Source organism: Diceros bicornis, chromosome 22, assembly GCF_020826845.1.
Source record: "Diceros bicornis minor isolate mBicDic1 chromosome 22, mDicBic1.mat.cur, whole genome shotgun sequence".
NCBI lineage: Eukaryota > Metazoa > Chordata > Mammalia > Perissodactyla > Rhinocerotidae > Diceros > Diceros bicornis.
In genome coordinates this window covers 26,425,017-26,439,452 of record NC_080761.1, presented here as the reverse complement: position 1 = coordinate 26,439,452, position 14,436 = coordinate 26,425,017, and the positions used below count along the sequence as shown (strand labels likewise).

Sequence of the window (14,436 nt, the reverse complement as noted above, 5' to 3'; positions counted from 1 at the left end):
ACCGCCATTGATTTAAAAAAGACACACAAAAAACAATGCAGTTCATCCATTAATTAAGACTGAAGGAAATTTGTACTGGCTTCTTCCTACCTGCAAAAAGTGTGGAACTAATTATGCTCATGGAGGGAGGGAGGAGTGTAATGAGCCTAGTCACGGAAGGAGATATGAAACAAATTACTCATGACTAAAGACAATTTGGGTTCCCAATCTCCAAGGCCAATGTCAATTCATACCTTCCATTTAGGAATGTTCATGAACAAAGCTATGTGTGTGGCTACACATCCTCCTTGCAGGAGCTTTATAAAATAATCAATGACAGGGGTGAGGAGGGACAGGAATCCCTAAACATGAAAATCCCGTGTAAGCTGAACTCAAGAAAATAAAATTCAATGGGGCACTTGACTTAGATTATCACAATATAGGCCACTTACAGCCTCATTTCGTAAAGAAACAGTTTTATACCAAATATTTTACAATCTATATAATAAAGTGAATGCATTTTATCCCACAGCCAGTGGTGTTATAATAGGCTGAAACAACATTCAAATGTGCTGGCATCTTAAAGACTCATTCTGCTTCGATGGAAACCTAAGCTTTCAGAAACCACTTGGGTTATTTTTACTGCCATTTAAGTGGACCTCTGAGCATTAAGATAGGTGATCAGGCAATAAAAAATACCCAAGAATATCAAATTAACAGGCAATTGCACATTACTTTGGTTGCGCCTTGCAGAGAAAACCAATTCCAACATTTTGACTCAAGTAACTCGTCAATCCAGTTAAGCAGGACTTTGATCCAAACTTCTGGCTTCACCCATTTTGACACTGAACTAATCAAATAAATCTAATCATCGTGGCATTGTGTTCACGCACCTTTACAACAGACTACACTCAAATGCCTAGAATTACCTTAGACCCTTTCTTTCACCTATGAAAATCTCCTGGTGGAGGAAAGCTGCAATAAACTATATCATCTCTGGGGAAAACAGGCACATGAATTGAGACGAATCAGAGAGTAACTTGAATTTAAAACAAATGTCTCAGCAACATTACTACTTTGCATTTGATGATCTTTCCACTGAAAATTATACCAAGAGGTTTTTCTGATGTTTTGATATCTAAAAGGGATAAAAACACATTCCCTATCACAATATTGATTAATACATTATGCCAGAAAAGTTCGCCCTGCAGAACATCCTGGTTCTGAGATTTACTTACAATAGTGGTTGATGAGAGAAGGAGAGAAAAAAGAACTTTCAGAGAGAAAACCAAACACCACAATGAAAAAGATATCTGGCACAGCTTTCCCCCATGGAGCTCTGAGGGTGTTCCCATTGGTATCACAGGTTTCTAAGAAATGTCACAAATAAACAACAAGGGCATAGTTCTGCTGGTATACACCTCATTGAAAGATTTGGAAAAGGGAATAAAATTTATTTTCGGCCTGAAGTCAACAGCTCGAGAAGCCGAACCTCTGAAATGACTAGGCTTCAAAGCAGTGGTTTGGGGAGGGTGGCATGGGCTCCTAAGCACAGCTTAAGGAAAAATACATGGTAAAGCCCTGTGAGAAATACCCTATTATCACCAGGAACCACGTGAGGCCACCTGATTAGAAAATTCTCTTCATAGGAGCTGGGGAGGAGGGCTAAGCAGAGTCCACCAAAAATAACAAATCCTCATCTCCTACTGCATACCTATATAGTCAAAGAACTTGTCATTGTCCTAAAAGACATCCTACCTAGTAATATCTAATTGATCCCCAACTAGAAAAAAAATGGTGGCCATTTATTTACTCAACATCACAGAGAATATACAATAAGGGGAAAAAGAAGATTTTATTTTCAGAACCTATAACCACATTTCAACAATCATGAGCCTACATTTATACCACAGAATTGCTTGATAAAATAACTAATATTTACTGAGCACTTACTAAGTGCCAGGGAGTGTTCTAAACGCTTTAGATAATCTAATTTCCTCACATAATCCTCACAACAAATCCATGATTTAGGTACTGCTCCTATCACCTTCTCACAGATCAAGAGAATGAAGCACCAGGTAACAGATCTTTTAATGAAATATCCTATAAGAGCAAATTAGTATGATCTGCTTTCTTGTGCAGTGATGAATTCAAAAGATGGCGAACTAACATGACTCAGACAGTGGTCCACTTTTCTAATTTAGCATGTTCCATCCTATTTGTACATACCCCGGTGGCTTTATCTAGCCCCACACCCTTTTTTATCCCATAGTCACCCAGGAGATGTTAGAGAACAACCATGACAGAGGACGGAGACCTCAAGGTCATGCTAAGTGCACATAATAGCGCATTCATCCTGTCACACCGTACAGACTGGTTTCATATAATTAGATGTTTCAGTACTTTAAATGTTATTCCTCCTCTAACACATAAGTAGATACATATAGTTTACTTCTTTTTCTTCCATTTCAAGGGCATTAATGGAAGACAAGGCTGAGAATGAGAAGTTTCAGAATGACTTATAAAGGCATACTTCATAGTAATAGCTCTAATGGTGAGAAGAGAAAATTAAACAAGGTCATGGCAGGTTACAGGAAACCCACTGTATTATTCACTAACAACAAGTCAACACAATAAACTCTCCAAGAAAGAAAACGGCCTTCTCTGTTACACTGGGGCAATTTTTAAAAAAAATTATACACTAATTTAACACAAAGTAAAAAGTAACCCTTCTCCAATTAAATTACAAGGTCAAACATACTCATCTTGAACAGCATAGTTGTTAGACTTATCTGTGGCTCAGCTGTCCTACAAATGTTGCTACCAGCTAAACACTCTTAGTTCACTGGAGAAAGGTTTTCTCAAAACAAAGATTTGTTGATGCCTTACTTAATTAAAAAAACAAAAAACTGCAGATAGGTATGGCATAATATTCAATTCTGTGGGAAAATGCTGAAAGGGATGCATAGAATTTTTAAGCTTCTGGATGCAGTTTCCCTCCCCGACAGAGAAGCTGGAACAAGCAGCTCTCAATCATTCACTCTAATGGAGGGGAGAAGAACCACAGATAATCCAAAGCTCCAAATAATCAGCTTTTGAAAGCATCCGTTTTCTTTGCATTTGAATAAAGGTGCATCTGGAATTGGGTAACTCACTTTGAACTAAGTCTGAAAGCCCTGTGAAAGAGACAGTTTTCAGGAAGGACTAGGAAGGAGCCTAGTTTCTTTTTTTCCTTCTTTATCCCATTTCTCCCAATGAGATGGCCCAGGAAGGAAATACAGCCTGTCCCCCTTAGTCCTGCTGAGGGCAGTGAGGACTCAAATGTGAGACATCCTGAGAGCATGCCAGAAAAGAGTTAGAGGGCTGATAATAAAGTAATAATTCTGCACATTCAACCATGTGAGATAACCAATGGGAGATGCTCAGAGATATCCACCAGGCAGACTGGAGTCGCTTTGGTATCTATTATTCGTTTGCCAGAAAATCAGGCCCCATCCCCAACTTGACTCCCAGTCTTCCTTCACAGCATTCATCACAGTTTATAATTATATACGTGAGTGCATATTTGATTAATATCTGTCTGTCTCTCTCTGATTAAATTGTGCTTTTCCTCACCATTGTACCCTCTCCCCCAGCATCTAGCATACTGCCCAGCTTATAGTAAGTGTTCAGTTAACACTTGTTGAGTGAACACATAAAATAGAAAGAGTAAAACGCTATTAGCAAACCTGAAGGCAAGAGTTTGGAAGTAGAGAGCCAACCTAGAGATCATGTACAGTTGGCAGTATCATGAAAAATATTATGACAGGTTCCTGCTCGGTACAGACTAATGCAAAAACAAAGGCATTATCATTATCACTCAATAATATATCCTTCTCTGCCTGTGATGATATAACAAGCTTATACCATGGCAGGAATCTATTAATTGTAAGCCAGAAGCTCAAATCTTGGCCACTAGCTTTTAATCTCAAAGAAATGCAGAATATGAACTTTAGTGCTAAATACACTGACAGTGATGGTTTCGTGGCAACCTCTGCAAAACACACCTCTGGATTAGGAAGAGCAAAAACTGCCATTTAATAGGGTTCACTTATGGAATATTACAGAATTGTATCTTTTTGCCTATGTGCTATTCACTAACTCTGAAAACGTCTTTTTAAGTCAGAAATTGGGAGCTGGAATTTTGCAAAGTCTATAATGCTACCTTGACAAGAAAATGAGGTATTCCTCACCAACGAAATGTCTAAATCCGAGCCCTGAGTCATCCCTCGTTCATCTTCACAATAAGGGAAGCTATCTTATACCAAAGAAATCAGGTGCAAGAAGGCGCCTTCTCAATCATTTATTCCTCCTCGTTAATTATGAAACAGGTATGAGAATTCAGGAGCCATGAAATTAATTATTTTCTGAAAAACATTTTGTTCAATTATTCAGTGCAGAGAATAAATGATTCAATGCTACCAGTCCTCAATGTTCACAATTCTGACAAAGACTTACTGTTGATGTTTGTAACCGGCCCAATCAGAATTTACCGTGAAAACAAAATATCAACCAAGAACTAAATTACCAGACTACTGAAGCCTCAAAGAGGCTCTATAGTCACAAGTCTCCACTCAGCAGGTTACCCTTGAATTGAGATATAATATTTGCAGAGCAGAGATTCTAAATCTTACCCTTCACTTCTCATGATAATTCAGAGATATTTTACCTAAGACCATTGTTTTCTGTAATGACCTAAAACCCTTACCTACACACTTACCTTAGTGGACAGCAGGGCAGCCCAACTGAAGAAACAATTTTGGCATTGCCGTCTGTCCAAATAAACAGGCTGAAATACGTTCCAAAAGTATCCCAAAGCAATCTTGTACATCTTCCCCTAGCCTCTTTCAATCTGTACACTGCATTTTCTTCTTAATTTTCATTCCATTTTCTTAACTCAGCAGTCCCCTGCCACACTGCATTACACTTAAGCAAACGCTTATTTGCGTCCATGTTTTTTCTCTTCCTATTGACTGTGTGTAGTTAATTTTTAAATACTGTATGAAACAATGGAAATATGGACTGTATTGTTTCAGTTTAATACATCTTATCCATTATGCCCTCATCCGATGTTGTCTAGTAGGCCTAATGAACTCTTTCATGCCATGCCCATTTATATAAGCAATTTTTGCAATTCAATAACTTAAATCTTCCATTAGGGTAGAAAGGAGTATATATCACAGTGCTATACACGCCTTAGACTGGCCCCTGACCATACACCCCCAACTCAGCCGCTGCCATGAGGGTGCTCACCTTCTTCCGCCTCCTCCTCTTCTTCTTCTCTTTGGCTGCTTGGGCTTGCTTGTGCTCCCAAACCAGATTAGTCAGGTTGGCCACATACTCATCAGTCTGCTGCAAAAGGTAAGCTAAACGCCTGTCTTTCTTTTGATCAATCAGTTTTCTATAACCCTCTTCATCTTCAGCCTATCAAGGAAAGAAGAGCATGATCAGAGAGTAACAAAAGTCTGCAGACAATGCCTTTTTCCACTCATCTCTCCCCTTGAACATCTGCACGTTGACTGGTGGTGAGTGCAGCAAACCAAAAGATCCAGGCTGCATGAGTTCTTGCACACAGTCTGGGACCAGGGAGCACACGGAAGTCCCAGGACACCAGGGGTCATCGTAAAATCAGGACACATAGCCACACTATTTACGTGGTGTGAGCAAGGACTGTGAGTCAACTCTTTGTTCTTCTGTGTTTCTTTAATGGCAAAAAATGTTAATATTTGACAACTCATCATCTGAAGTTTATTCTTAACGTTGTATTTTGGAAATTTTCAAATATAATAAAAAGCAGAGAGAATAGTATGATCTCTCATATAACCAATATCAAGCAACAAAAGTTAACTCATGATGACCCTGTTTCATTGCTACCCTTCCTCCAAATCCTCCACAATCTCAAACTAGATTGTCTTAAAGCAAATTCTACACATAATAACCTTTCACTCATAAATATTTCAGCAAGTACTTCCAAAGGCAACGAATCAAATGAGCTTTGAACAAATAAATTCTCATACTTAAAAGCATTATAGACACGTGGTTGATAGGAAAGGTCAGATTTGGGGGATTTTTGTCACAGATCAGCACTGCATTATGGGCCTAGGTGACTGGACACAAGTCATTTGGCACCTGAAGTCTGACATCACTGAGCAATAAAACAGACACAATAATTCCCACCTCCATCTCCCATTAAGCAACATTATGAGGTTAAGTGGAATAAAAACTCTGATGTATTCTGAACCATTTCCAGAGAAATCTTTTTTGCACGTCCCAGTAAAAGGACATCTCAAAAAATATTCCTCCTATGACGCCGGATAAAAGGAATGTGCTGCAAAATCTTCGAGAAGCAACTCCATTACAGAAAAGATGAGGCTCTTCAATCCAGGGGTGTCACTCCAGCTTCTGCCCCAGTGACAGCAGTTTCATCCTTCAGTCTAGTCGCTGTCTGCCCTGTGGATGAGCATGAACCTCACATGCTATTATAACTCTAATTGCTTTTGGTTACGGTTGATCTCACTTGAAGAAAGAGTGATTAAAAAAAAACTTCAGTTTCTCTGTTATCTGTATATTCCATCGTTTAATTGCAAAAATTAATGATTTGCAAATGCCTAATCATTAGTGTCAAACCAATCTGTTACTGAAGTTCTAATATAGTTTCACTTCAGTTGAATCAGACAAGTTTGACTGCTTACTGCTCAGATTACTACAAAATGGTCTCCTGAGCTAGTCGGAAATCTCTTGGACAGTTCCCTCCCTCCCAAAAAAGGAGAGCAAGGGAGGAGAAGATGGTTAAGATTTAATAGTACCTGGACACAGAGCCTTTCAAAATATGGTCTTTACTCTCTGGAATCCAAAAATTTCATGAAAACAAAATGCAAACCGTAATACCAACAAGGAAGACAGTGTCACGTGGAATTTTCCAGGGACATAATTATGGGCTGAAGTTAATGACTTTCTCTTCATCCAATACTCAGGCATTATGTCCCAGACAGAATCTGCAGGTCTCCTGTCATTATAGATCACACACACTTTTCTAAAATCCAGTGTGCTTTGAGGTTCAATTCCAAAAATAAATGGTCAATAAAAGCAAATATGCAGGCCAATGATAGAAACCAATCCTTTCTGTGTTTATATATTCATTAAAAAATAATACTGCAAATGCAGTGATTCATGAATAGCCTTTGTCAATAACACGGCCAACCAAAAAAGCAGCATTTCAAAATTAACTTAAAAATCACTTTTTACACTGTTAGAGAAAAATTTCTGCCATTAAAAAAAAAAATAAGCAACAGAGGCTTCAAAAAAGTCTCCTTAGATTCCAAGACACAGCTTAATGAGATATTCATTCAAAACAACTTGTGCCATTAGTCTCAAAGAGGTAATATTTTAAAAAGAACTGCCATTTCCATCCTTCCAGATCTGGTTATCAAAACTCCTGCAAAATACAGTGCCTGCCTTTATGTGAGAAGCTATAATCTGAAGAGCAATGCCACCCTAGGACATGGAAACACTATACTCATCAGTTGTGGCCTTAGATTTGTGGCATTGCATTGCCTAGGAAAGAGAAGTGTTTTTACTCCATCCCTATGGAGTACAAAGGAATTTATTAATATATTTGATAGCCAGCTTTTACTCTGTCCTTCTACTACAGCATATTTAACATCCTCAGCACAGGTAGAGGAGAGGGGAGCGTGTTCCTGGGTTCCAGCAGGTGGGCCCCTTACCATCAACCTCCGCATTCTCTCCTTTTCGATCCGCTCTGTCTCTTTCTTCTGCTCCCTTTCAGTGTTGGCGTGCCAAGTTGCCACTGCTTTGGAAAGCTTCTGGATCTTTCCAGCCACAGACCGATGGTACTCCTTAAAATCTTTTGCATGTTGCAAAATACTATTCAGGTATTCCTAAAGGATCCAAAGGGGGGAGAAAAGGATACTTAGAATGCATTTCCCAATGTCCTATGAGGTTTTAGTTAGCCCAAGAAAACCCCCCGTGTGCATTTAACAAGGATGGAGGACTAGAATCTATTTTCGGGTAGGTGCCCTGGTGTGTCTCCATAGCCGAGGCGTGGGCTATGGGGCTGGTGGGAAAGATGACCTCTCAAAGTTTGTTTGGGCACCAGCCTGCTGAAGAGAACCCCCGAAGCCTCGAGAGTGTGGCCACATAAAAACGGGAAAATCAAAGATCGAGAGAAACCTACAAAATGGCGATGATAAAATTTAAAGCAAATCACTCTCAAATAAACTCAAGGGAGATGGATATCTCCAGTGAGAATCGTTATAAAAGTAATGTTTCAATTCTGCTCTAACTTAAATACCTTAGAATTGTGACTTGAAATGTTTATAGGAAGCTAAAATCGCCATACATAATTTGTATCCACTTTTTAAATGCAGGAGGAGAAACGTGTACCCTTATTTACACTAAAATCCAACATTTTTCAAAACAAAACTAAGCACGGCACTAAATGAAGCACAGAAAAACAAACTTACAGGATTATGACACAAAATCAAATCCTACATCAAAATATTTCCAAACCCCTAGAAAGGAATGTTTTAAAATATCTGCCCCTGTGAAACCTCCAACTGGGCCCTTGAAAAGCCCAGGCTACTATATTTATATTTGTTATCAAAATAACTGTTTGCTCTCTTCTCTCCTTTTCCCTAGGATTTTGCTCCAGGAAACCCCCCTAAGCCCAACCAGTCAGCACCTTCTCACCGGATTATGAAGATGACGCCTGACTGGATTAAGAAAGCAGGGTCCTCCACCTCATCCTGCTACCCCTCGTGTGTGTGACTTTGGGCAGGTCACCCACTTACCTGGCTTGGCCTAAGTTTCCTCCTGTATAAAATGGTGTGGTTGGACTATGTAAGCTCCAAGGAACCTTTCTGTTCTGTGACGTCCCCACCGCCGGCAGCGGTACACTTTTCAGTCGTTCTGACTCCATCCAATTATTTAGTTAGACCTCTGTCAACACGAGGGCACGCCCTCCCAGGCCCCAGTACCTGGTGCTTCTGTCGGCGCTTCCTCTCCTGCTCAATCTTCTGTTGCTTCTCCAGCTTCTCCGTCATGCGGGCTTCCCTCAGGGTCTGGCGCTTGCTCCGCTTGTATGCTTTGGAGTTGAGAGCCGTCTCCAGGGTTGTGTCCCGTCGCATGCAGGCCACCACCTCCTGTCTCAGCTGTCAAGAAGGGAGCAGTTGGAGAGCCTCCCCAAATGGAGGCCGGATTCCTGAACCCCGCCCTTGTCTCATTCCCATGTCTCCCAGCAGAATGGGGACGCTACACGTTTCTCCATCCCAGTCGGCCTTTTGGTAAATGAAGGGACAAACTCATGCCAAATTTATGCAGTAGTTTTAGAGATGGTACAAATTTTATTTCCAAATAAGTCAGATAAAAAGCAATTATAGCACTGTAAGACTAAAAAAAGTAGATGTCTTGGATTTTAAATAAATTCATTCTATTTAATTATTCGAATGATATTAATTAGTTAAGAAGCTTTTAAAATTTTTTACTTCGTTTTAAGTGCCATACTAACAATCTCTTTGTGTTTAAAGATTAACTTTAATGATGCTCTGCAAAAAGAATATAAGAATTACTTCCTGTTCATGTGCAGTAGCAGCAGATACTCAAACAATGTTAATTCATAGTCTCATATAAAAGATGGGAAATACTGGTTTTCGTTTCTTCCCACTCCTAACAATGATATTCTTTGTAAGATACTTCAATTTTATACTATATCATGGACTTCTTTTAGATTATCATAAATATAATATCTTATCCACAATGTATGTTATGTGGTGGTAGGGGGTGGGGAATTGGGAATATACATTGAAATAATACTAATTCAGATTCAATCTGAAATCAGCATCAATCCAGTTAATTTTATTGGGAAACTTCATAGATAACAGATTTTTCAATAATATCAAGCAAATATTAGAGACCAATAAGAATCCAGCATAGTGAAGCTAATTTGAATATAATCTTATTCCTGTTTAATAATTATTTAATAAAATTTTATCAGACACTTTACTGATGCATTTTATGAAGTCACCTATAAGAAAGAGGTAAACATAACTCGAAGACTTTTTCTTTCTTTCTTTCTTTTTGAATTTAAGCTGAAATCTACTCGCATAAAACTGTGGCCAAGTAGCACCCTGCCACCACTGATGTTCTCTTGTGATATTGTAACCAATAAGGCAAAGGTACTTCCAAGTTCATAGACAACAGCAAGTGGGGTGGCCTTGTGATTTTAGTCACATCTTCCAACAGACCGAGTCATGCAATTCAATACTTCCAAACTACTTTCATTCATTAATAATTCATTTTACATGCTCTGAGACCTAAACCAAACAAACCCATCTGACTGGTGGGGGAAGCATTCCTTTTCTCCTTTGACTAAATGAGGCAGTGTGCGGATCAGGAGACCTGTACCTTTGGGGTCCACAAGTCAAAACTCACCAAAGCGAAAATTAGCTCTACTGAATTCCACTAATCTCCTACTGATTTAGCAATTATAAAATAGATCATTATGCTAGCTTTTATTAACCAGTGACTACTAAGAACTGTAGTGAGAACAATAGATAATAATTCACTGATTAGTCAATTTGTGGGTCTGATATCATCAAATGCTCCAAACTTAGGTTTTGATGAATAACCGACAGTTACAAAACATAGTTTTATGTGTTTCTATAAACGATGAGCTATTCATTCAGTAGAGTGGCTATCATATTCGTTAAAATTATTTTCACAGTCATGGCTAGGATTTTACACTTGTGTTACAAAGAAGCTCTGATCTACCGCCTTTGTGGTTTTTTTTTGGAGTCATAAAGGCAAGCATGAGCTAACCCATTTGTTCTCAAGGTTTCATCCACAGTAACAAAACACCCTAACTCTGACTTTGGAAACCATAATACAGGAGAAAAAATGTCTCTGATACAAAGAAGAGAAAAATGGAATAAGCAGCAGTTCATCTTCATTATTTTTAGCTCTATGCTGCTGGTCTAAAAGATATACTATTTTACTAAGTTTATATCTTTATAACAACATTGAACAAACTTAAGGAAATGCACAGATCACACTCTTGAACAATTACATTTATTTCCTACATCTCAGATTCACTGGGGAGAAGGTATTACCTGACGCTGGAAATTGAGTAACCGAAGTGCTTTCAGTTCGACGGTTGCTTTGGTTCGTAAATCTGGTGGCAAAGAGCCAGGCAGATTTTCCAGTTCTTGTATCCTATGAGCTATGCGAGCCTGAAGTCTAAAGGAGATAATAAAATGGGGGAGAGGGGAGGTGGAAATATACATTACAATTTAATCTTAAATGATAAACAATAACCTTACTGATGCCCCGATTTCTGACACCCAACTAGATTTTCTGATGTTAAACAGACAAAAGCTACCTTTGTATTAATGCAGACAGGTGCTATATGTCACTTAACACTCTGGCCTTCTTCATAACCTCCCTCTAAGACCCAGGAAAGAAGGCTCATAAGACATCTAGGAGGAAACTCAAATGCCATCGCTCGCTCTGAACAGAGGCAAAATGAGAGACAGGAAAATTTGACTTGCTCCCAAACGCCCCGCCAGCCAGAGTGCAGAGCTGAGACAACAGTTTTCTTTCTAACTTCCAGTTCTGTCCTAAGGCAACCCGGCCATTTGCCCTCCTTGCCAAGATGCTGATGACGATGGCTGTTAAAGCTGAGTGAACAAGAGCAGTTTTAGGTGCTGAGGCCACAGAAATCAGCCAACCCAAAACACTCAGAGAGAGCCCTGCCAACCACAACCACTTCCTCTGTGAGCAGTGCTTGCTCGAGAAAAGAAAAGGCAAATCGGGCATTTTTAAAAATCAGGTTTGGGACAGCAGTGAATGGTAAAGTAAACAATATTTAAAAGCAAAGAGTTTCTAGAAAAGGATTGCTGGAGATTCTCAATTTAGACACCATCAAAAATATAACTGTAGATATTTCTTCATAACAAAGGCAGAATAGAAAATAAGAGACATCTCACTTTCCTCATCCATTTGGGATACTATTCCTGTTACCCATATAAATGCCTGTTTTAGAGTTCACCTAGATCCTATTCTTACAAATAATTACATGCCATTTAAATCTATTTCTAGAACTACCTCTCCCCAGAATTTGGGGCAAAACTATCTTGGAATAGACTTCAACAAAGAAAGAATAGTAATAAAAAAGGTAATAAGTTAAACTAAGTTAACATTAACTGCACTAAGTTAGGTGCATTTAATGCACCATTATATTTAATTCTCTCTCTCTCTCTCACTCCCATCAATAAAAGTAAATGCTACAATGGTCCCATTTTACTGAAGAGAAAACCGAGGTTTGGAGATATTAAGAAACACGTAGACTTGACAGAGCTAGTAAAGGAGGGACTGAGACTGGAACCCTCCTTTGCCTGACACCAAAACCACTACAATAACACTGTAGACAATTAAATACACTTTCTAACTGTGACCTTTCCTGGATCTCAACTATAAAAGTTGATAATTAAAGATTCTGTTAAAAATTAATATTATGGTTTTGTCAATATTTATGATGCTGTATATTAACATGAAAAAGTAAAACCTTCTGCATCTTAGATGATGCAAAATATCTTAATATGTCATATAGCCCAAATATCAAAATGAGTGCTTTTAAAAAACTTAACAGTTGTTTGCCTGAGAGAGAAATAAAATGTCGTCTTTTTCAAAACTTTAAACATTATAGTAAGGGAAATGCATCATTTTTCATTGACTGCATTGAAAATAATATTATGACAGATTCTTATTTTATTTGGTACATACAGATTATTAATTCTGATTTACTGAATGATTTATCATCAAGATGTGTTATTATTAGTATTATCATTGTCAACATGACATTATTTCAACTGTGCAGGCCAAAACAAATAATAGCACTTTTAAATGGTTTAACCATGCAATAGACTAAAAATTTGTTAGTTCAAACAACAGTAATAAACTTTCATCATTTTCCCTTTTTGGTCAAATTCTTCTAACTCTCCCAACTTTCTTCTACATTCCTTTTACAATTGATACTCATGAGATTATTATCACATTTTTTAATTTTCACTGTATGTATGAAACAAACCTCTACTTCATTTATCCAATTCAATTTCTTAAATATCCACACAGCCAAACTCTCCAAATACAGCAACAGACGATGCATGTTAACAATTAGCATATTAAGAGAAAAATGCATTATAGGTTTTTTTTTGGATATATAATTTTAAGGGAAAAAAACTAAACTGAAACCATTTCACTTTTCTAGAATTAAGGTCACACTAAAGGAAAATTATATATTATAGCGGGGTGAGATGAGGGCCAATGATTTGGTTATTCTATGTCCTTGGTTCTAGATTTATTGCAGACCTTTTTTATTTGAATATCCCAGAACTCAAACTATCCCTTAGTAATCTGGTTAACTCTCTTTGACAAAGTGGGTCAGGTGCTAAATTAGAGGAAGAGTTGCATTTTCCTTAATCTTCTCAAGGACTGTGGAACTAGGACTAAATAAATAATCTTAGGACAACAGGGCTGACAGTGTAGAGATCAAATTACACTGAACTGGGAGTGTGGGAGCTGCAGGAGTGGAGAGGGAAGAAGGGAGGTGGGCAGGTGGGGATGCGGGGTGGATGGAGCATTTGGGTGACTAGGGCATCAGAGTAGGTGGGGAGCTGGGAGTGGGGGTGCATTCTTCCTGAAATGACTGCTTCTCCAAAGGGCCTAGTAATTTGTCAGTGAATCTCAGATTCCCCAGCACAAAAGAATCTTTCTTTTAAGAAAGGGAGGCAAGAAGTACAAAATGCAAATGTGCAGACTACAAGAGAAGAGGAAAGGTGGGTTCCATAGTAAAATTATGTGCATTCGATGCAGCACACGGCGGGTGGGGAGCAACGTTACAGGAGGGGTTTCTTTAAGGTAGAAAATGTTATCTTTTTGTTGTTGTCGTAGTTAACAGAAATCTTCATTTTAAATAATGCTCCTCTCCAGACAATTTCATCTTCCCATCAATGGGATTCAGCAGGTAGTCCAATAAAGAGATTCAGGATTCTAAACTTTCCGAAACAACAACAGATGTAATACTGCATGAACTGCAGGAGACTCATTTAGTGTCCTCACGAGTACAGAAAATTGAAGCAGAATTAGGTCACTCAGGTTTTTCATACAGATTGAACAGTAAATCAGGAGGGGTTACTGTTCTGGCAAGAAAAAGAGTTCCATTAAAGGCAACAGATATATGTTCAGGTCCAGAGGAGAAGTTTATGATTCCTGTAGGAGAGTTATTTGAACAGAAAATGACACTGGTCCATTTTGTTCCTTCCAGGAGCCGAGTGACACTTTTAAAAGAAGAGAGAGGGAGACTGACTTTTCATGACTCTGCTGATAACGCGCACAGCCCTTGGT

At 38.5% G+C, this 14,436-nt stretch overlaps 1 protein-coding gene across 8 annotated transcripts in view; it reads right to left on the bottom strand.

The window, feature by feature from the left end:
- Nucleotides 1-14,436, bottom strand: part of SMARCA2 (SWI/SNF related, matrix associated, actin dependent regulator of chromatin, subfamily a, member 2) — a 173,923-nt gene that overhangs the window by 124,980 nt on the left and 34,507 nt on the right. For all 8 annotated transcript variants that reach the window (XM_058565719.1, XM_058565718.1, XM_058565725.1 and 5 more), the window contains 4 exons: nt 11,145-11,271; nt 9,015-9,188; nt 7,743-7,916; nt 5,272-5,442 (listed from right to left, as the gene is read on the bottom strand). In XM_058565719.1, the coding sequence (XP_058421702.1) occupies nt 5,272-5,442; nt 7,743-7,916; nt 9,015-9,188; nt 11,145-11,271 (646 nt within the window). The remainder of the gene's footprint in view (nt 1-5,271; nt 5,443-7,742; nt 7,917-9,014; nt 9,189-11,144; nt 11,272-14,436) is intronic.